Source organism: Balaenoptera physalus (genome assembly GCF_965194825.1).
Source record: "Balaenoptera physalus genome assembly, chromosome: 19".
Lineage (NCBI taxonomy): Eukaryota > Metazoa > Chordata > Mammalia > Artiodactyla > Balaenopteridae > Balaenoptera > Balaenoptera physalus.
Window position 1 is genome coordinate 3,648,424 of NC_138900.1, and position 23,609 is coordinate 3,672,032.

The following is a 23,609-nucleotide window of genomic DNA, read 5'->3' on the forward strand; positions in this document are numbered from 1 at the left end:
CACACTCCAGGTCTCGGCCTTCACACCCACCCTGAATTCTATCACCGGCTCTCCCGGGTCTGCAGCTCCAGGTGGCAGGTCATGGGACTTCTCCACCTCCTTAACCCCGTGAGCTTGTTCACATGATAAATCTCCTCTTTCAGATACCCATACAACCTATGTAACAGAACCTATCAGTTCCATGTATCTGGAGAACCCTGAATAATACAGAAATAGTGGGAAAATGAGAGAGAGAGAGAGACTGAAACAGAGAAATTCAGCCCAGAATGGAACCAAGGAAGCAATGATGAAGACTAGAGTTAGGAAGCAGATCTCCGGAGGAAACTAACCTTGAGTACAAATAGGAAATTAAAGATCAGTACTAATGAAAACTGAGTTGGAAGGCTGGGCCCCCTCTGAGCCAGGACAGAAACCTCCCAGCTGGTGAGATGCAGCTGGTCCTGAGGTCAGAGCAGTGAGTCAGGTGCCCACATGGGCCTGCAGCCCCTGTCACTCAGAGCTGGCCGACAAAAATGAAGAAAAGAATAGGGCATTCTGTGGAGGGTTTGTACAAAGTTTAAGTATGCTAATGTTTGCATAGAACTAAAATAGTCATTGCACTATTCTAAGAGCTGGCTGAAGTTTTAAAATATTCTTAAGATATATAAGAACATTTCAAATACCAGGCCTGTAACAGGCATGGAGGTTTCTTATGTTTCTATCAAAAAAATATACAAGACGCAAAAATTGAGAACTGGATGCTGGCGGCCCCTAGCGGGTCTTCAGGGTAACGTTTCGTTTTAATCCGAGTGGGAATCGCAGGTCTGAGCCCGTAAGTAGGGCGGTGAGCACCTGCACGTCCCACTCACAGCGGGATCGGGGCTCTCCGGGCGAGGGGCTCCCGGTGACCCCACGTCCTTGGCGGCGCAGCTGGTCCCGCTCCGGAGACGCGGTCGTGCAGATCCCAAGTGTTTCCATGTTGAGACAGCACGGAGTGGCCTTGTTTAGAAGCCCTGTAGCTTCAGCAACAAGGCTCAAGTGGGCAATTGTGGACAGACCTAAATCTGTGTGAACTGACATTAGGAAAGAATATATTTGGTTATATCTGTTCATATAACACGTCCATGAGGCCCGCGCACGTGTCAGTGATGGAGCGGGGCGGGGTCAGGGAGAGAGGTATGAGGTGTCCCAGGTGTGGAATTCAGAGGACGCTGGGCGGACTGACATTGTGCGCCTGGAACAGAAGATGAAGAGCAGACTTAGGCAGGTATGGGGATCTGCTTTGTGCGCAGCCAAGGCAGGGTAAGCCCTTAACCGGGCGGAGGCCGTCTCACTGTGCGTTTCAGCTGTGTAACTATTACGGCCAATAGACCCAAAAGTGTAACGACTCACGTGATAGGAATTAGTGCCTCTTCCAGGAAACAGGTGAAGTTGATTCCAGCTCAGCAGGGAGGTGCTTTAAAATACTGTGTATTAATTTTAAAATGTGAGGGAGCAGATCAGGAGACGCCTGCCATTGAAAAGATATTTCATTACAGTTCCCAGGAGGAGGGGGCATGCATGCCACCCACCAGGGCCACGTAGGGAAGCACCGGAGACAGAAAGAAGGAGATGGAGTGAGGGGAAAATGGGAGCCTTTACTGTGGTTTCCACAAGCAAGAATGGGCAGGAAAGGGTAAGCAGGCATGGGATTGGCTGGATTAATGATTTCAGCGGATTCTGGGGTGGAGGGGGCGTCCCTAGGTGTCATGTGCTTGGCCCTAGCGTGACAAGGGCAGGTGGATCGTGGCCCAGACTGTGGACCCCCATAAAGGAGGGGGTGCGGGTGTGGACTCTGGATTGACTGGTTTGTATTTGATAAGTGCACCCCAAGAAGAGGATTCTTGCTCAGGAGCTGGGGCAGGGTGGGGGGCAGTGAGGGAGGAGGCGGGAGGACAATGCAAGTGACTCAGGCATATTATCGGGTCATCTAGGAAAAGGTGTGTCCAGTGTCAACCTTAAAATTAAATGTCGTTATTTTACTGGCAAACGAGTTTATTTAGGAATGGCAGAGGAATTGCGATTCAGGACATTCAAACTATGGCAAACCACAGTCAAGTCCAGAGAACAAGGAAGAGGAATGTTACTTTACAGAGAAAAAGGAGGAAGCTGGAAGGGGCTGCTTTGACTGAAAGTCCCTTGGAGAAAACCAAGAGGTCAGGGTGGTGGTGGTTTCTCATTAGCTGGGCTGTTGCTGTTTCTCCTTGGCTAGGTTGTGGCTGCTTCTCATTGGCTGGGCTGAGGCTGTTTCTCCTTGGGTAGGTTGTGACTGTTTCTCATTGGCTGGGCTGAGGCTGTTTCTCATTGGCTGGGCTGAGGCTGTTTCTCATTGGCTAGGTTGTGACTGTTTCTCATTGGCTGGGCTGAGGCTGTTTCTCATTGGCTGGGCTGTTGCTGTTTCGCATTGGCTGGGCTATATTGCTGGGCAAGGAGAAAATCATTCTTCTTCTGCGAATCAAGCTTCTTCCTGCCCAGGAATGTAAAGTAAGCTGCAGCAGAGGGTAGGGGTGAGAGAGCTCCCCTTTAGGGCTTCCCAACTCCGTTTTAAATTAGGTTTCCCTTTATTAATTTTCACACTAGCATATGCATGTATGACACACGTTAAAGCATCAACTTTATAGAAACCTGAAATATGACTCATACAAGGGGTACAGCAGCCTCTATCCTATAGGGTCATCCGGAAATCAGGTGCCACACTGAGCGTGTGGTTCCAGGGTCACCCGGGGCATCCATAGCCATCAGCAGAAAGGGAGAGCCGTGAGGATCTTGTGTGGGAGGTTCACGGGCCAGGCCTAGAAGAAGCTCCGTCCGTCCAGCTCACATGCCACTGTGAACTTCATCCCAGGACACACATAACTGCAGGGAGGCTGGGGAGATCATCTCGCTGGGAGCCCAGGAAGGGAGGACACGGTGCTGGTGAGCAGGCACAGTCCTGTCACACAGGGACCACCTGTCACTTTGAGCACTGGGCGGGGCGGGGTGCTAACGGGTTGTGGGGCGCGTTTCCAGTCTCCACTGCTTCCTACCCGACCTCCTCTTACGTAGAGGTTCTAGGGACACAAGAAATAGACTCTCAAACATTGATCATTTCACAAGCTAGTGGAAGAAGGAAACATTCCTGCAAGGAGATACTTAGAATTCAGAGTGAGGCATTGAAGCCCAGAGGAGCCCACAAGCGGAGGTGGTGCTGAGGACCAGCACCCACTCAGGTAGACAGAATAACAGCCCCAAAGATGTCCACACCCGACTCCCTGGAGCCAGCTGCTGTGCTACCTTAGGTGCAAAAAGGGTCTTTGCAGGTGTGATTGAGTTAAGGCTCGGCGGGGGGGGGGGGGGGGCTGGAAATGAGCTTGGATGTTCCAGGTGGACGCAATGTAATCACCAGGGTCCTTGTAAGAGGGAGGAGGCAGGTCAGAGAGAGGGAAGGAGGTGTGACCACAGAAGCAGGAGTCCTAGTCAGAGGGAGGATTGAAGAGGCTACAGTTCTCCTTGAAGGCAGAGGAAGGGGCCCCGGGCCAAGGAATGCAGGCGGGCCCCAGACGCTGCTAAAGGTAAAGGAGTGGATTCTGCCCTGGGGCCTTCAGAAGGACCGCAGCCCTGCTGACCCCTGATTCTAGCCCAGTTTAACTGATGTTAGCCTTCTGACCTCCTGAACTGTAGGATAATAAATTGTGTTGTTTGGTGCCACTATGTGAGTGGTTCGTTACAGCAGCAACTGCAAGCTTATTGGGATGAACAGCCTCCAATCCCAACCCTGAAGGGCATTAGCCAGGTGACGGGGTGAAGGTCAGATCAAGGACAATGTCCTACAGCTGATGGGTCCTCTTGTGTTTGGAGAATGCATGGCGTCCAGTGGGGCTGAACTGGAGTAGGGGTGGGAAATGGGGACCTGCATATTCCTCTGGGTGGACCTAAAGCCTGAGGGACTCTCCGTGTGCAGTCGTGGTCTCATCAACTCCCTCGCCCACTCCACACGTGTCTGCGCGTGTGGGTGTGTGCATGTGTGTCTGTGTGTGTATGCGAGCATTCATGGGTGTGCACATGGCGGGGGGGATGGGAGCTGTATCAGGTGGGGCAGGCCTGTGCCTTCACCCAGACAGAAGTCCCCTCAGACATCTCCCTCTCTCATCCCTGAGACACACACTTGGATCACAAAACACGGATGCACTTTTTGTCGTTTCCCTCACTAAGTTTTGAGTGACTGTGGAGGCAGAGACTGGGACCTAGAACCTGTGTACCCCAGCGTCACATGCAGGGCTGAGGCAGTTGGGCCCGTGAGGACATTTATTGATGAACAAGGCGAAGCATGATGCAGAAAACACGGTATCAGCAATAAGCTGCGTAAGTGTAGCCCAGATTCAAGGTCAACAACTGAACTCTAGGAAGGTTTGTACAGTCAGCTGAGAAAACGGATCTCTGGGGGCAGTGGAAGATTCACAGGACATATCTGGAATCAGCTGGGCGACTGTAGGACCATAGCTGGGTCTCTAGAAACAGCCAGGAGACTGCAGCTGGGTCTCTGGAAACAGCCAAGCACTATAGCTGGTTCTCTGGAAACAGCCAAGGGACCACAGCTGGGTCTCTGGAAACAAGTGCTACACGTTCTCTCCAAGGAGCTAGTTGATTGTGGGAGGGGCCACATGGTGAATGAATCTCCTAGAAGTTGATTGCGGGTCTCAGGACTCCAGCTCTTGCCTGCAGGAGAATTGACTGGATGACTTCAGGAAGGGACGATTCCACAGGGAAACCCTCCAAATGTCCACTGCAGGCTTTTGCAAGAGTGCCCTCCTGTGTCTTTAGTGCAGAGGCCAGGTGGGCCTGGGGTCAATTTCTGGCAAGGGCTGCGTACATGCTGGACTTGGCTGTGGGCTCCGTGGACAGCAGGGACACAGCTCTGGCCGCCCTCTGTGCGAGGGCCGGGTGGTCCAGCTGGGCATATATCACCTCCTGGGGGCCTCCTGCAGCAGGGGCCTGAGGAGGGAGACTCAGGGTGAGTGTGGGCGGCTGAGGTGAGGGAGGGGCTGTGGGAGGGGAAGACTTTGGTCGCCAGACTCCAGGTGCCCCCGCAGATCCCACCTCCTGAATCGCCATTGTGTGGTCCCCTCCCACAGAGAAGCAGGGTTGGTCTGTGTGACCAATAGAATATGGCAGAGTGAGGGCCACCTCCATGGGGAGGCCACAGAAGACACTGTGCCTTCTGTTCCTCCCCCTTCGGGGTCCCTCCCTCTGGGGGAGGCCGGCCGCCATGGAGAAGCCCGTGCGGTGGGGAAACGGGGCTCCTGCCCACAACCAGGGGACTGAGCCGTCGTGGAAGTGGATCTCCCAGCCTCAGTTGAGCCCCAGATGAATGCAGCCCGGGTTAGCATCTTGACAGCAACGTCAGGACAGACCATGAGCCACCACCACCCAGTCGATCCGATTCCTAATTCCTGGCCCAGGAAACTGAGATGATTCTGTTAAGCTGCTACATTTCAGGGACTTTGGTACCCAGCGGCAGGTGACTAATGCAAGCACTTACTGAGGTATCCACCTCTCCATTCCTCTCAGGAAATCTGTAGACAGTGGCCAGATCTGGCAGGGAGAGGACAAGGGGTCAGTTCTCTGGGGTGGACCTTAGGAGGCAAATATGCCCGACCTCATAGCTTCATATTTTGGCTCCCACCCCATCTGGAACATCCTAGGATGCTCCCAAACGCCCCCTACCACACTGCTTCCTGATGGCACTGAATCCCCACTTCCCCCCTCCCAGACCTGTCCCCCATCCTTGTCTTTACCTGGTGTCCCATCTGGGACGTCAACAGCTGGGCTGAGCCTGAGGAGAGAGAACATGTGAGCCGTCAGGGCTGCCTGGGGGCAGGGGATTGGGGGCCCGGGGGTCATTCCCAAGAGCCTCACCTCTCCTGGGGCCTCTGCTCCTCACCTTGGCTTCTGGGGGGCCCTGAGGACAGTCAGGTGTGAATTAAGGAGAGAAGCCTTCCTCCCAACACCCCAAACAGCCTGCCCGGGTCACCGCACCCTGTCCCTGAGACCTACCCCGTTTTCTCTCATGCTGACGATGGAGGAGGAAAAGGCCCAGGAGGAGGAGACAAAGGAGAAAGGCCACAGGGACCCCGATGAGAATATAAACATGCTCTGTCGACAGGCCTGTGGGAGCTGGGAGGATGGGATCCGATTACCAGCAGCATATGCCTTTATCGCGCACCTGCAGCACACCCACCACGCGCTGGGGCTTGTCGTGTTCCCACTTACATATCGATCTCTCGTGCCCAGTAGTCCTGTGACATGGGACTCATTATCCCCACTTTACAGAAGCGGGTCTGAGCGCTCAAGTCCTCTGTCCACACGGCGTTGGTCGAGCTGGAATATGACCAGCACCAAAGCCCCTTCTTTCCCCCTTTCCCCAAAGAGCGCGCACCGGGTTCCTGCTTCTGCGTCGCCCTCGCCCATCAGGACGGTTACCGTCCTGCGAGTGCGTCTGTGTCTCCGAGGAGTGAGGAGGGTCTGGGTCAGGGGCCTGATCTGGACAGAGAAGCCCCTGAGTCCCCCATCCCCACCTCCAAGGGGTCTCCTCCCCGGACCCCGACCTGCTCCCTCTAGAACAGCCCCATGGACCTTTCTGTGAGGATGGTTACCACCACGGTAGTCACGCGGGACAATTTTCATTGAAATTTAGGTTAACTAAAGTTAGAAGTCAGATCGCCAGCTGCACTAGCCGCTGCGCTACCCCTGGCCAGTGACACCCTCCGGGATGACGCAGATACACAGCATCTCCTTCCTGCAGGAGACTGTGTGGGACAGCGGTGCTCTCCACGCTTCGTGCACCTTTAGAGAGACGGAAACCCAGTAGGAATCGGGAGCGGGCACCTCGGCCTGCTCACCTCCTTCTGGGTTCCCACCCCAAGCACAAGAACCCCCATCTCTGATCTCTTCCTGCTTTTCACAGCAATCCCTGATGGGGCGGAACTGCTCTTCTGTGAGTGGAGAAGCCAGGACCCGAAGTCCTCGAGCTGCCTGAAGCCCAGCCTTTAGCAGGTGAGAGGACGGTGCGCCAGCCATGAGCTGGACTCCACGCATGCGCCCTCGGTCCCTCGCCTCCTTTTCGTCCCCTAAGTGCGGTGCTCGGCATTGCTCCTTTTACAGGCGGTCCAGCTGAGGTCTTGGGGGCTGGTACACCCGCAAGGTCGGAGCCCTTCATCCCCTCTTGTGGCCAGCGCCCCCTCCCTCCCACTGCTCCAGAGGTGGAGTCCTCAACATCCTTTAAAGTAGAAAATTTCCTTTCTTGGAGCATCCTTTCCTCAACACTGTGTCCTTGGTCCAGGATCCAAGACCCCATCCTGCGTTTTAACGCCGTCGCTGCCTGAGCTGCCCCTGATGACGTTTACTACGATTTAAAATAGCATGTAGGGTGGGGATGGTGGTGTGCTGAATTGGGCGATTGGGAATGACATGTATACACTGATTGTATAAAATTGATGACTGATATAAATTAAAAAATAAGATAATTATCTTCTGAAGATAATTAAGTCAGTGAAATTAATGGAGATGGGGGAACAAATACATAAAACAATCAAAAATATTATTAATAAATTAAAAGCTAAACTACCCACAGGCAAGGTCTGTGTATCTCTATATCTGACACATTGTAAATAATAAATGAAGATTTGTTCTGCCATTCTCTAAAAAAATAAAATAAAATAAAATAGCATATATGTTATACACGTACAAATATATAGCAATATATTTACATCTATAATGTATATTACATATTATATAAATAGGCTTAATGCTTAAATAATAAATATAAATATATTTTAAATTATGTGTTTTTAACTTACATATGTATAATTTAATTTATATGCATAATTTAAATTATACATAATTATGCTATACATAAAAATTATATCAATTATACATATTTAATATATATTATGGTACACATTTTAATATTTACATATACAAATTATAGTAATACATAATACATGATAACATAATATATAACACACATTACTCATGTAACAATATAGTAATGTATATTATATTGTATTACTTATATTTAATAGTGTAACTATATTCTAATATACTTAAATTATAGATCTGAAATTTTACATTGTAAGTTATATGTTTATATTTATATATGCCCGTATATACTTACATACGTCTCTATTATTCATTCTAATGAATTCTCCCGCTAAAGTTTGGGAGGCCAGGGACCCTTTCTCCTCATTCACCATGTGCATCAGTCCCACGGCAGGAGGGTGTCCGGTGCACACGAGGTGAGAAGAAAATATTTCCTCGGTATTAATAAGATTAGCACTTCTCCAGGTTGTCCCATTTGGCAGCACATTTAAGCGGGTGTCCTGTGTAAGTGAACTACTGTGTCCCCAAAGCAGCACGGCGGGGTCGGTGCCCCAGGAGGGTGTGGAGGGGGTCAAAGTGTCCCCAGTGGACGCTGACTCCAGGACATCTCGGGGCTGACCACCCACAGGGACAGGGATGGCCTCATCCCAGAGGTCCCCCAAAGCACCATCCAGCCCTGGTCAGGGGTCCAGGACCATGTGACGTGCCCGATGGAGGGTGGGACACATAGCCTAGGGGCCCCACAGATCCTCACCCAGTGGAAAAGACAGTCAACACCATCCTGAGGGAAAAGACACAGGTTCCCTTGAAGGGGTCTGTCCCCACCCCATCTCTGGAAGCCCACTCCCCGCCAGCCCAGCAGGGCCAGCTCTGTGCCCACCCTGATGCTGGGGCTGAGTGTCCAGGCCACTGTGGTGTCCAGGTGAGACCAGGCTCTAGAGACCTGAGCCAGGTGTGAAGGCAGACGTGTGTGCAGAGGGAAGAGGGAGCCAGAGGGCTTGGGGGTCAGGAGGGGGCAGGGGAGCCTGTGCACGGAGGACACAGCTGGGGACAGGGTCCAGGGGCCTGGGGCAAACCTGAGGGCAGGGCAGAGAGCTCCTCACCTGTCACCACCAGCTCCAGGGCATCCCTGGGCTCAGACCAGTGACTACCTGTCCGGTAGAGGCACTGATAATGCTGGGCAGTGTCGCCACGCACAGCGGTGATGCTGAATCTGGCCTCTGTCTGGTGTGGACCAAGTTGAGACACAGTATTCTCATCCTTGAAGTCACTCCTATTTTCCTTCCTCTCCAGACGGAATTCCTCAGCCCCAGCAGGGCCCCTGCACACAATGGTCACAGGCCACCCCTGGGGGCTCACAGAGTCTGGCTCAGCCCTGGTGGAGCGTCTGGGCAGGGTCCCTAGGATGGGTAAGAGCAGAATCTCAGCATCCGTTACGTGAAAATCATCACATCACATAATTCACCCATTTTTGTTGCTCAGTTCAGTACTTTTTTTTTTTTTGAAACTTGCAAAGTTGTGCAACCATCACCACAATACAATTTTTTTTTTTTTTTGGCTGCACTGCATGTGGGATCTTAGTTCCCCAACCAGGGATCAGACCCACACCCCCTGCATTGGAAGCATGCAGTCTTAACCACTGGACCACCAGGGAAGTCCCGCAATCCAATTTTAGAACATTTCCATCATCCTCTGCCAAAAGACCCCCCCATGCCCATTCTGTGAGCCTCTAAATTCTCATTACTGCGGACTTATTTTCCCCACTTGACTTAAGGACCCTGAGACTTGGTCACATCTTGCTCAGCATGACATGGGAGGTGTCAGAACAGACTGGGGGCCCCCGGGCATGTCTGCTGCAGCGGGCGGCTCCCTCCTTGCCCACGGCCACTCTAGGGGGACAGAGAGGGCTGGGAGGGTGGCACAGGATGGGAATGACCGGGTCATTCCTGGGACAAGGAAAGCAGGGGTCTCAGGCGGTAGGAATGATCTGGGCTGGGTCTGAAGGGCAGCTGCCAGTGCCAGGTGGGATTGGGTGGGGTGAGGGGTGCAGTCTGCAGAGCGGCAGCGGAAGTGTGTGTGTGTGTGTGTGTGTGTGTGTGTGTGTGTGTGTGTGTGTGTGTGTGTAGGAGCTGGAGCACAGATCTGATCCCACATTCCTCAGCAGGCGAGTGTCTCTGTGTCCAATGCGAATCTTCTGTGCTTTCATCCCTGGGTTTTCTCTGTATTTTTACCTTCGTCTCAGCTTATTTCCATTTCCCTGTTACTGAGGCTCTGGAAACCCCATCTGTCTCAGCTCGCCTGCGGGCAGGGGGCAGAGCGGGTTTGTAGCCCTGAAACAGGAAGTTGCCCTCACATTCAGCAAAATCCCATAGAGGCAGGGGGCTGGCAGAGGTCGCTCATTCACTCTTTCTTCCTTCTGACCACATCTTAGTTCCCATCTATCTGTTTACTGACGCCTCCGTGTACCACTGGTTCCACAAATATGAGAAACACCCAGGATGCCTGCCCTCTTGGGGCTGAAAGTCTAGAGAGAGGATAGACATTGACCAATAATTGTGCAAATCCACGGGTACAAACGGTGACACGTGCCCTCGGGGTGAGTGGGGGAATCTCGGGGGCAGACGGGAGGCAGAGCTGCCGTCCTCTGGGAGGTCCGAGGGAAGAGGTATCTGAGCTGAGATCTGAGGTCAGGGATGAATTACCCAGGCCGAGGGACAGGGGGACACCGGGCATTCAGGGTGGTGAGGAGGTCCGGAGCTGAGTGGGAAGATGGCATTTAGAAAGGGAAAGAAAACCAAGGTAACTGAGATAAGTGAGCCAGACAGCGTGGGGACAGACAGATCCAGACCAAAGAGAGGTGCGTGGCTCTCAGTCTGTCTGAAGGTAAACTGTGAGAGGACTGTAAGGAAGATGAAGGTTTTCCTGGAGATAAATTATATGCTATATATATATTTAAAGTTTTTAAGTAAAACTTTAAAATGATCATTTAAAAACCACATCACTGTGTGATATAGTCTGTACGGGAGGATGGAGACGGTGGGACTGAGGGTGATTCTCAGCGTCTGCCCTTGGCGAGGTCACGTTCTCTGCCCAGGGGCTGCTGAGGGAGATCTGGGCTCGTGTGGGGAGAGCTCGTGGGCTCAGCCTGGTCCTTATGACCTGAATCGTCCCTGTGGGCCATCAGGAGCAGAGGTGGAGAACGCGGGAGAGACCTGGGCGAGGGTTCTACGTTTGGGGTTGTTTGCAATTCGAGGTGTACGTCAGGGCCCCCAGGATCGGCTCCACTCTTCACCTACATCTGCCTGCGGGGTGCAGAGGGGACTGGGGAGAAGACTCACCCGCCTGCGTGTGGATCGTGTGGCCCAGACAGAGCACTGGAAGAGAAGTTCTAGTGAGAAAGACGCCCGCTATACGGTTTCCTCACGGGGCTGCAGTCAAGGGGGCGCCTTGAGGGGCCAGCGGGGTAGGGGTGGTCATCGTCCCGTAGTTTCCCGACACCCCCGTCAACATTGCATCTGAGTACGTGCCCTCTCCTTGCTCTGAAATAGTCTCAAGACAAACCCCCAACCCGTCTTCCAAGCAGGTGTTCCTCCCCGGCCCCCCAGCCCTTCTCAGTCTGCACTCAACCCCATACCCAGGCACCATCTCCAGCACTGAACCTTCCGTGGTAAGACTTAGGTCTTGGCCAGAGCTGAGGGGGACCACTTTGCCCCCCTAGGGCCCCAGCATCTTCTGGGCTGGAGTCGGGACGGAGCTGGGAAGCAGAGCCCCTCTGCCCCTGGATTCCTACCCCTCCATTCCAAGACTCACCCAGGCCCAGGAGGGTGGTGGGATGGGGCAACATGGCCCTGCCCCGGCCCCCGGCACCGTCCTGGAGTTTGTGAGTGAAGGACAGAGCCTGTAGGCGACACGAGAGAAGAGGATGTGGTGGCTAGGGGCCCTTTCTGGGGTTTCGACAACAACGGCCTCACACAAAGGGGAAGAGCTCTCTCTCCCCTCCCATCCACACTTCCCACTAACGAGACAGAGGCGGGGCCTGGCTTCCAAAAGATGTTTGTTCCCGCTGTGCACCGATGAGGCTGAACTCATCTCCGGAGGCGCCGCCTGAGGGGGGAGCTTCAGTCTCAATCTGTGGGGCAAGCAGTACACGGATTTGTGCGGCAAACTGACTTGACTGTTGGTCCCAGCTCCACACGACAACCATCTGTTCTTGGACAAAGAGTTACACCACTTTATGCCAACGTTTCCTCGTGTTTAAAATGGGAAGCCCCAGATCCCCCTCCAAGTATTTAATATTACAATATATGTTACATTCCCAGCAAGGTACTGAGCTCATTAGAAATCTCTCACTAACATGGGTTCTCTGCCTATCTTCCCGAAGTGGCATGGGAACCAGGGAAGGGGAGGCTGGTCCGTCAGCACATGCAAAATCCTAAAGGGATGGGATAATCAGGAGACAGACCTTGGGAGCAGGGCCAGGGATGGGGAGGGCGTTTGTGCACACGGAGCCCAGCAGGACAGGAGCCCCATCACGGAATCTCACGTTCACTGCCCCTGAGGCCAGGGAAGAGCTGCTTCCCCCAGGGGTAGCTGCGCCAGACATTGATGGTGGTCTACACAGCAGCCGATGCTCACTTTTTCCTTATTAACAGAAACCTAGTTCTGTTTGAGTGGCCATGTTCCAACCCTGGGGCTGGGGGATAGGGGGAGTGCAGAGGATAAAGTTTGGATTAAGGCAATCCAGCAATCCCATTTGCAGTGATTGGTCCAGAGGGGGCACATGACCATGTATGGCCTATGATACTTAAAGCAGGATATATCAGGGTTTCTGGGAATCATATTTCTCTCTTAATAACAGAGGGTCTCATAAGACTTTTACCTCCTTTTCTCCTGTCCATGGGGAGCTATATCATGATGATGTGATATCTGGAGCTGCAACAGCCATCTTGCCACCATGAGGCAACAAGCTTGACTACAATAGCAGAAATACTGAACAAACTGAGGGGAAAGAATACAAGATCCAGGGTTCATAGAAGGTCCCCAAGTGCTGAACCAGCCCTGGGACTGCCTATCCCTGGAATTGTTAATAAGTAAACAATAAATGTACTAGATTTTCTGTCAAAATTTCAGACTAAATCTGTGGACCACACTCCATTTTAAAATAATAATTATTTTAAAAACTAAAATTGCTTAATAGACTATTTTAAAGGTCTTTTTAAATGCCTCAAAGAAATGAACACTAAGTGAAGGCTATGTAGTCAAAAATTAAAGGAAGACAGGATTCCCCAGAGTCAAGTTGAACGCTGAACATGGCTCTCACCTTGACAGTGATGCATTAAGTTTTATTTTCATGGCCTTGCAGATGGTAGAGGCTAAAGGATAAAGTCCAGGGGTCACCCTCGTTGACTAACACCACCAGCCCTAAGTATCTGTGTCTTTCTGGTCTCTCTCTCTCTGTCTCTCTCTCTCATCTTCATTAGTGGCTTTTATCAGGTTTATTGAGGGATAATTTGCAGACAACCAACTGCATCCATTAAATATGTGCAATTCAATGAGCTCTGGTAGTTGTGAAACCACCATCATAGTCAAGATTTCCATCACCACCAAGATTCCATGTTCCCTTTGTGAAAATAAGCAAAGTAACCTCATTTAAAATGGAGTCGGGAAGCCCTGAAAGGGGAACTCTCAGGCATGTAGCACTTGGGTGCAGCCTCCATTCCCAGTAGGGAGAAGGAAGACGAGAATTATTTAGACAAGGGAGGACATTAATTACATGGGAATTTCATCCCCTGCTTTAAGAAAAAGAAGGAAGATCCTTCCGTGCCCCAGCAACAATGCTCTAACCACTGCTTCCAGCCAATGAGAAAATGTCAAACCTCTAACTCTTGTTCTTCAGTGAATTTCTGTTCAGAATAATCCTTCCCCATTTCCTCCTAAAACCCGATAAGAGGTGACCTCCCCTTTATCTCTTTAGACTTGCCTGTGATCCACCATAGCTGGCCTGTCCCAAATAGCAATTTTCTGCTATTCCCGAATAAACCATTTTGCTGCTAAGGTAACTGGCTATTTTATTTTTAAGGTTGATACTCTTTGGTCCCAGGTGATCACTGCCAACCAAAGAATGTCACTTTCTATCTGGCTCTACAAGGATTGAGTCATTAGCCACTGGAGTTCCTCACCTTCGACACACCCTGAAGGGTGTTCCAGGCAGGGATCAGGAAGGAGGCACTCTGTGCTCTGGGAACACTGGCAGAACAGGCCTTCAGAGAGTTAGATATTTTCAGGAGAAGATTTTATGAACCCAATTTCTTGCATCTTCTCGGACTTAGAAAAGCACTAAAGTCATGAACTAAGGTATCTATTCCTCGTGAGTAGCAGCAACTTTCTACAGAGGTGTGTGCTTGACGGCATGTACCCCTTCTCCAAAATCACATAGATGCTGATATCGGAGCAGTTCCTCAGAGCTCTCTGAGAGGCTGTCTCGTGGGCCACAGTCCTCAGTATGTCCCCAGATAAAACTGAAACTCACAACTCTCACTGTGCATTTTGTGCATTTTTATTTCAGTCAACACCATTGATCTTTTCTTTTTAGAAAATATGTATCTGCTAAGTTATTTTTTTATTGAAGTATAGTTGATTTACAATATTGTGTTAGTTTCAGGCATACAGCAAAGTGATTTGGTTATATATATATATATATATATATGAAAAAAGAATACGTGTGTGTAACTTACGTATTCTTTTTTTCAATTCTTTTCCACTATAGGTTATTACTAGACTTCCCTGTGCTATACAGCAAATCCCTGTTTATCTATTTAATATATGGTAGTGTGTATCTGTTAATCCCATACTTCTAATTTATCCCTCCCCTCCTTTCGCCTTTGGTAATCATAAGTTTGTTTTCTATGTCTGTGAATCTGTTTCTGTTTTGTAAATAAGTTCATTTGTACTATTTTTTAGATTCCACATGTAAGTGACATCATATAATATTTGTCTTTTTCTGTCTGACTTCATTAAGTATGATAATCTCTAGATCCATCTAAGTGGCTGCAAATGGCATTATTTCATTCTTTTTTATGACTGGGTAATATTCCATTGCATATATGTACCACATCTTCTTTATCTATTCATCTGTCATGGACTCTTAGGTTACTTCCCTATCTTGGCTATTGGGAATAGTGCTGCAATGAACATTGGGGTGCATGTATCTTTTCAAATTAGAGTTTTCATCTCTTCCAGATATATGCCCAGGGGTGGGATTGCTGGATCATATGGTAACTCTATTTTAGTTTTTTAAGTAACCTCCATACTGTTCTCCATAGTGACTGCACCAATTTACATTCCCACCAACAGTGTAGGAGGGTTCCCTTTTCTTCACACCCTCTCCAGCATTTATTATTCATAGATTTTTTGATGATAGCTATTCTTTTTTTTCTTTCTTTCTTTCTTTTTTTTTTAACATCTTTACTGGAGTATAATTACATTACAATATTGTGTTAGTTTCTGCTGTATAACAAAGTGAATCAGCTATATGTATACGTATATCCCCATATCTCCTCCCTCTTGTGTCTCCCTCCCACCCTCCCTATCCCACCCCTCTAGGTGGTCACAAAGCACCGAGCTGATTTCCCTGTGCTATGCAGCTGCTTCCCACTAGCTATCTATTTCACATTTGGTAGTGTATATTATGTCCATGCCACTCTCTCACTTCGTCCCAGCTTACCCTTTCCCCTCCCCGTGTCCTCAGGGACCCGTGTCCATTCTCTACGTCTATGTCTTTATTCCTGTCCTGCCCCTAGGTTCGTTAGAACCTTTTTTTTTAGATTCCATATATGTGTGTTAGCATACGGTATTTGTTTTTCTCTTTCTGACTGACTTCACTCTGTATGACAGACTCTAGGTCCGTCCACCTCACTACAAATAACTCAATTTCGTTTCTTTTTATGGCTGAGTAATATTCCATTGTATATATGTGCCACATCTTCTTTATCCATTCATCTATCGATGGACACTTAGGTTGCTTCCATGTCCTGGCTATTGTAAATAGAGCTGCGATGAACATTGTGGTACATGACTTTTTGAATTATGGTTTTCTCAGGGTATATGCCCAGTGGTAGGATTGCTGGGTCGTATGGTAGTTCTATTTTTAGTTTTATAAAGAACCTCCATACTGTCCTCCATAGTGGCTGTATCAATTTACATTCCCACCAACAGTGCAAGAGGTTTCCCTTTTCTCCATACCCTCTCCAGCATTTATTGTTTGTAGATTTTTTTCGATGATGGCCATTCTGACCGGTGTGAGGTGATATGTCATTGTAGTTTTGATTTGCATTTCTCTACTGATTAGTGATGTTGAGCATCCTTTCATGTGTTTGTTGGCAATCTGTATATCTTCTTTGGAGAAATGTCTATTTAGGTCTTCTGCCCATTTTTGGATTGGGTTGTTTGTTTTTTTGATATTCAGCTGCATGAGCTGCTTGTAAATTTTGGAGATAAGTCCTTTGTCAGTTGCTTCATTTGCAAATATTTTCTCCCATTCTGAGGGTTGTCTTTTCGTCTTGTTTATGGTTTCCTTTGCTGTGCAAAAGCTTTTAAGTTTCATTAGGTCCCATTTGTTTATTTTTGTTTTTATTTCCGTTTCTCTAGGAGTGGGTCGAAAAGGATCTTGCTGTAATTTATGTTATAGAGTCTTCTGCCTATGTTTTCCTCTAAGAGTTTTATAGTGTCTGGCCTTACATTTAGGTCTTTAATCCATTTTGAGTTTATTTTTGTGTATGGTGTTAGGGAGTGTTCTAATTTTGTACTTTTACATGTAGCTGTCCAGTTTTCCCAGCACCACTTATTGAAGAGACTGTCTTTTCTCCATTGTATATTCTTGCCTCCTTTATCAAAGATAAGGTGACCATATGTCCATGGGTTTATCTCTGGGCTTTCTATCCTGTTCCATTCATCTGTATTTCTGTTTTTGTGCCAGCACCATACTGTCTTGATTACTGTAGCTTTGTAGTATAGTCTGAAGTCAGGGAGCCTGATTCCTCCAGCTCCGTTTTTCTTTCTCAAGACTGCTTTAGCTATTTGGGGTATTTTGTGTTTCCATACAAATTGTGAAATTTTTTGTTCTAGTTCTTTGAAGAATGCCAGTGGTAGTTTGACAGGGATTGCACTGAATCTGTAGGTTGCTTTGGGTAGTATAGTCATTTTCACAATGTTGATTCTTCTAATCCAAGAACATGGTATATCTCTCCATCTGTTTGTGTCATCTTTAATTTCTTTCATCAGTGTCTTACAGTTTTCTGCTTACAGGTCTTTTGTCTCCTTAGGTGGGTTTATTCCTAGGCATTTTATTCTTTTTGTTGCAGTGGTAAATGGGAGTGTTTCCTTAATTTCTCTTTCAGATTTTTCATCATTAGTGTATAGGAATGCAAGAGATTTCTGTGCATTAATTTTGTATCCTGCTACTTTACCAAATTCATTGATTAGCTCTAGTAGTTTTCTGGTAGCATCTTTAGGATTCTCTATGTATAGTATCATGTCATCTGCAAACAGTGACAGTTTTACTTCTTCTTTTCTGATTTGGATTCCTTTTATTTCTTTTTCTTCTCTGATTCCTGTGGCTAAAACTTCCAAAACTATGTTGAATAATAGTGGTGAGAGTCAACAACCTTGTCTTCTTCCTGATCTTAGAGGAAATGGTTTCAGTTTTTCACCATTGAGAATGATGTTGGCTGTGGGTTTGTCTTATATGGCATTTACTGTGTTGAGGTAAGTTCCCTCTATGCCTACTTTCTGGAGGGTTTTTATCATAAATAGGTGTTGAATTTTGTCAAAAGCTTTTTCTGCATCTACTGAGATGATCATATGGTTTTTATCCTTCAATTTGTTAATATGGTTTATCACATTGATTGATTTGCATATATTGAAGAATCCTTGCATTCCTGGGATAAACCCCACTTGATCATGGTGTATGATCCTTTTAATGTGCTGTTGGATTCTGTTTGCTAGTATTTTGTTGAAGATTTTTGCATCTATGTTCATCAGTGATTTTGGCCTGTAGTTTTCTTTTTTTGTAACATCTTTGTCTGGTTTTGGTATCAGGGTGATGGTGGCCTCATAGAATGAGTTTGGGAGTGTTCCTCCCTCTGCTATATTTTGAAGAGTTTGAGAAGGATGGGTGTTAACTCTTCTCTAAATGTTTGATAGAATTTGCCTGTGAAGCCATCTGGTCCTGGGCTGTTGTTTGTTAGAAGATTTTTAATTACAGTTTCAGTTTCAGTGCTTGTGATTGGTCTGCTTATATTTTCTATTTCTTCCTGGTTCAGTCTCGGAAGGTTGTGCTTTTCTAAGAATTTTTCCATTTCTTCCAGGTTGTCCATTTTATTGGCATATAGTTGCTTCTAGTAATCTCTCATGGTCCTTTGTATTTCTGCAGTGTCAGTTGCTACTTCTTTTTCATTTCTAATTCTACTGATTTGAATCTTCTTCCTCTTTTTCTTGATGAGTCTGGCTAATGGTTTATCAATTTTGTTTATCTTCTCAAAGAACCAGCTTTTAGTTTTATTGATCTTTGCTATTGTTTCCTTCATTTCTTTTTCATTTATTTCTGATATGATCTTTATGATTTCTTTCCTTCTGCTAACTTTGGGGTTATTTTTTTCTTCTTTCTCTAATTGCTTTAGGTGTAAGGTTAGGTTGTTTATTTGAGATGTTTCTTGTTTCTTGAGGTAGGATTGTATTGCTATAAACTTTCCTCTTAGAACTGCTTTTGCTGCATCCCATAGGTTTTGGGTCGTCATGTTTTCATTGTCATTTTTTTCTAGGTATTTTTTGATTTCCTCTTTGATTTCTTCAGTGATCTCTTGGTTATTTAGTAGTGTATTGCTTAGCCTCCATGTGTTTGTATTTTTTACAGATTTTTTCCTGTAATTGATATCTAGTCTCATAGCGTTGTGGTCAGAAAAGATACTTGATACGATTTCAATTTTCTTAAATTTACCAAGGCTTGATTTGTGACCCAAGATACGATCTATCCTGGAGAATGTTCCATGAGCACTTGAGAAGAAAGTGTATTCTGTTGTTTTTGGATGGAATGTCCTATAAATATCAATTAAGTCCATCTTGTTTAATGTATCATTTAAAGCTTGTGTTTCCTTATTTATTTTCATTTTGGATGATCTGTCCTTTGGTGAAAGTGGGGTGTTAAAGTCCCCTACTATGATTGTGTTACTGTCAATTTCCCCTTTTATGGCTGTTAGCATTTGCCTTATGTATTGAGGTGCTCCTATGTTGGGTGCATAAATAGTTACAACTGTTATATCTTCTTCTTGGATTGATCCCTTGATCATTATGTAGTGTCCTTCTTTGTCTCTTGTAATAGTCTTTATTTTAAAGTCTATTTTGTCTGATATGAGAATTGCTACTCCAGCTTTCTTCTGATTTCCATTTGCATGGACTATCTTTTTCCATCCCCTCACTTTCATCTGTATGTGTCCCTAGGTCTGAAGTGGGTCTCTTGTAGACAACATATACATGGGTCTTGTTTTTGTATCCATTCAGCCAGTCTACGTCTTTTGGTCGGAGCATTTAATCCATTTACGTTTAAGGTACTTATCGATATGTATGTTCCTATGACCATTTTCTTAATTGTTTTGGGTTTGTTATTATAGGTCTTTTCCTTCTCTTGTGTTTCCTGCCTAGAGAAGTTCCTTTAGCATTTGTTGTAAAGCTGGTTTGTTGATACTGAATTCTCTTAGCTTTTGCTTGTCTGTAAAGGTTTTAATTTCTCCGTCGAATCTGAGTGAGATCCTTGCTGGATAGAGTAATCTTGGTTGTAAGTTTTTCCCTTTCATCACTTTAAATATGTCCTGCCACTCCCTTCTGGCTTGCAGAGTTTCTGCTGAAAGATCAGCTGTTAACCTTATGGGAGTTCCCTTGTATGTTATTTGTTGTTTTTCCCTCGCTGCTTTTAATATTTTTTCTTTGTATTTAATTTTTGATAGTTTGAATAATATGTGTCTTGGCATATTTCTCCTTGGATTTATCCTGCATGGGACTCTCTGCGCTTCCTGGATTTGATTGACTATTTCATTTCCCATGTTAGGGAAGTTTTCGACTATAATCTCTTCAAATATTTTCTCAGTCCCTTTCTTTTTCTCTTCTTCTTCTGGGACCCCTGTAATTCGAATGTTGGTGCATTTAATGTTGTCCCAGAGGTCTCTGAGACTGTCATGAATTCTTTTCGTTCTTTTTTCTTTATTCTGCTCTGCAGTAGTTATTTCCACTGTTTTATCTTCCAGCTCACTTATCCGTTCTTCTGCCTCAGATATTCTGCTATTGATTCCTTCTAGAGAATTTTTAATTTCATTTATTGTGTTTTTCATTATTGTTTGTTTGCTCTTTACTTCTTCTAGGTCCTTGTTAAACGTTTCTTGTATTTTCTCCATTCTGTTTCCAAGATTTTGGATCATCTTTACTATCATTACTCTGAATTCTTTTTCAGGTAGACTGCCTATTTCCTCTTCGTTTGTTTGGTCTGGTGGGTTTTTACGTTGCTCCTTCATCTGCTGTGTGTTTCTCTGTCTTCTCATTTTGCTTCACTTAGTGTGTTTGGGGTCTCCTTTTCGCAGGCTGCAGGTTCGTAGTTCCTGTTGTTTTTGGTGTCTGACCCCAGTGGCTAAGGTTGGTTCAGTGGGTTGTGTAGGCTTCCTGGTGGAGGGGACTAGTGCCTGTGTTCTGGTGGATGAGGCTGGATCTTGTCTTTCTGGTGGGCAGGACCGTGTCTGGTGGTGTGTTTTGGGGTGTCTCTGACCTTATTATGATTTTAGGCAGCCTCTCTGCTAATGGGTGGGGTTGTGTTCCTGTCTTGCTAGTTGTTTGGCATAGGGTGTCCAGCGGTGTAGCTTGCTGGTCGTTGAGTGGAGCTGGGTCTTAGCATTGAGATGGAGATCTCTGGGAGAGCTTTTGCTGTTTGATATTATATGGAGCTGGGAGGTCTGTGGTGGACCAGTGTCCTGAACTCGGCTCTCCCACCTGAGAGGCACAGGCCTGACACCCGGCTGGAGCACCAAGACCCTGTCAGCCACACAGCTCAGAAGAAAAGGGAGAAAGAAAGAGAGAGAGAGAGAGAGAGATGGAGGGAGGGAGGGAGAAAGAAAGAAAGGGGGAGCGAGAGAGAGAGAGAGAAAGAAAGAAGGAAATAAAATAAAGTTATTTAAATAAAAAAAATTTTAAATATTAAAAATTTAAAAAATTAAGAAGTAATAAAAAAAAGAAATAAAAAGTAAGAAAGAAGAGAGCAACCAAACCAAAAAACAAAGCCACCAGTGATAACAAGTGCTAAAAACTATACTTAAAAAAAAAAAAAAGACAAACAGAACCCTAGGACAAATGGTAAAAGCAAAGCTATACAGACAAAATCACAAAGAAGCATACACGTACACACTCACAAAAAGAAAAAGGAAAAAAAAATCTATATATTTAAAAAAAGGAAGAGAGCAACCAAATCAATAAACAAATCTACCAATGATAATAAACTCTAAATACTAAACTAAGATAAACATAAAACCAGAAACAAATTAAATGCAGAAAGCAAACCTCAAGTCTACAGTTGCTCCCAAAGTCCACTGCCTCAATTTTGGGATGATTCGTTGTCTAGTCAGGTATTCAACAGATGCAGGTACATCAAGTTGTTTGTGGAGATTTAATCCGCTGCTCCTGAGGCTGCTGGGAGAAATTTCCCTTTCTCTTCTTTGTTTGCACAGCTCCTGGGCTTCAGCTTTGGATATGGACCCGCCTCTGCGTGTAGGTCACCTGAGGGCGTCCGTTCCCCGCCCAGACAGGACGGGGTTAAAGGAGCAGCTGCTTCGGGGGCTCTGGCTCACTCAGGCGGGGGGAGGGAGCGGTATGGAGGAGGCGGGGCGAGCCTGCGGCGTCAGAGGCGTCGTGACGTGACGTTGCAGCGGCCCGAGGCGCGCCGTGCGTTCTTCCGGGGAAGTTGTCCCCGGATCACGGGACCCTGGCAGTGGCGAGCTGCACAGGCTCCCGGGAGGGGCTGTGTTGAGAGTGACCTGTGTTCACTCACAGGTTCTTGGTGGCGGCGGCAGCAGCCTTAGCGTCTCGTGCCCGTCTCTGGGGTCCGCGCTGATCGCCGCGGCTCGCGCCCGTCTCTGGAGCTCGTTTAGGCGGCGCTCTGAATCCCCTCTCCTTGTGTGCCGTGAAACAAAGAGGCAAGAAAAAGTCTCTTGCCTCTTCGGCAGTTCCAGACTTTTCCTGGACTCCCTCCCGGCCAGCTGTGGTGCGCTAACCCCTTCAGGCTGTGTTCACGCCGCCAACCCCAGGCCTCTCCCTGGGATCCGACCGAAGCTGAGCCTCAGCTCCCAGCCCCGCCCGCCCCGGCGGGGGAGCAGACAAGCCTCTCGGGCTGGTGAGTGCTGCTCGGCGCCGAGCCTCCGTGCGGGAATCTCTCCGCTTTGCCCTCCGCACCCCTGTGGCTGCGCTCTCCTCCGTGGCTCTGAAGCTTCCCCCCTCCGCAGTCTCCGCCCGCGAAGGGGCTCCTAGTGTGCGGACGCCTTTCCTCCTTCACGGCTCCCTCCCACTGGTGCAGGTCCCGTCCCTATTCTTTTGTCTCTGTTATTTCTTTTTTCTTCTGCCCTACCCAGGTGCGTGGGGAGTTTCCTGCCTTTTGGGAGGTCTGAGGTCTTCTGCCAGCGTTCAGTAGGTGTCCTGTAGGAGTTGTTCCACATGTAGATGTATTTCTGATGTATCTGTGGGGAGGAATTTACTCCTCCGCCATCTTGAAGGTCTCTCCTCTTATTTGTTGACCAAATAAAATTCCTCCCTCTCCCTCTGTCTCTGTCTCTGTCTCCATCTCCCTGTCTCTTTGTCTTTCTCTTTCCCTCTCTGTCTCTCCATCTCTCTCCCTCTCTGTGTCTCTATCTCCGTCTCTCTGTCTCTCTGTGTCTCTCTGTGTCTCCCTGTGTCTCTCTATCTCCCTCTATCTCTGTCTGTCTCTCCCTCTCTCCCCCCTGCCCTCTTGTTTGCTCACTCTTCCTCCTCCTCCTTTCTAAACTTTATTTTCTGAAAGGCAGCCCTATAGCCTACACCCTTGGATTAATTCAATTTCACTTCACTGACTGCTGCCCTCAGTGGCATGTGGAGCAACCAGCTCAAGCCAGTTCCTGACACCTGGCTGTGAACATCCCTCCCCGGTTGCGGGTTCAGTGATGTCAGTTTTAGAGCTTGAATTCAGCCACGCTGTGAGTATTTACACCCCAGAAATTGACAGATGCTACAAATCAGTTATTTTCTTTCAGAGAGCTAACTGTTAAGTATTTGCAATCACACTGCTGGGCAATTTCCAAAGGCCACTTTAAAGAAAATTAAACAGAGCATGGAAAGAAAAACTCTGTGAAATCAACATCCTACGGGAAAACCAGAAAACTGATAAAATCCTGTCTATGTCCGTGGTATCCCCCCACCTACTCCATTCCTTCCTCACCTAAAGTAACCAACTTCTGAAATCGTGTGTTCAAACTTCCCTTGCATTTTTGTAAATATAATGTGACCACACACATATATATCAGTATTCATATAGGTACATATGTTCATTGTCATTTTTAACTTTATAACAAAATACAGTTTTCAAAATGATTTTTGAAATCAAATACAGAGTAAACGTGTGCTAATGTTCTATTAATTCATTAACGATGGAATCATCATTCGAAATTCCTATCTTTACT

The 23,609-nt window shown here is 47.3% G+C and overlaps 1 protein-coding gene and 1 long non-coding RNA gene across 3 annotated transcripts in view; one reads left to right on the forward strand and one right to left on the reverse strand.

Moving 5' to 3' along the window:
• Nucleotides 1-1,558: 1,558 nt before the first annotated feature.
• LAIR1 (leukocyte associated immunoglobulin like receptor 1) lies at nt 1,559-21,612 on the reverse strand. Of its 2 annotated transcripts, none has more exons than XM_082436749.1 (8): nt 11,686-21,612; nt 11,214-11,249; nt 8,979-9,275; nt 6,052-6,171; nt 5,914-5,956; nt 5,793-5,830; nt 5,537-5,589; nt 1,559-2,485 (listed from the first exon to the last, which is right to left on the reverse strand). In XM_082436749.1, exons 1-8 carry the CDS (start codon nt 11,717-11,719, stop codon nt 2,474-2,476), a joined length of 633 nt encoding a protein of 210 aa, XP_082292875.1. In that variant the 5' UTR covers nt 11,720-21,612; the 3' UTR covers nt 1,559-2,473. The 2 variants fall into 2 exon arrangements, with proteins under 2 accessions (XP_082292875.1, XP_082292874.1); XM_082436748.1 differs by lacking the exon at nt 1,559-2,485 and adding an exon at nt 4,285-4,989 and having other exon boundaries at nt 11,686-21,611.
• Nucleotides 21,613-22,183: 571 nt separating this feature from the next.
• LOC309648339 overlaps nt 22,184-23,609 on the forward strand; it is a 40,582-nt gene continuing 39,156 nt past the window's right edge. The window contains exon 1 of the long non-coding RNA XR_014256607.1: nt 22,184-22,294. This is a non-coding gene — a long non-coding RNA (uncharacterized lncRNA). The remainder of the gene's footprint in view (nt 22,295-23,609) is intronic.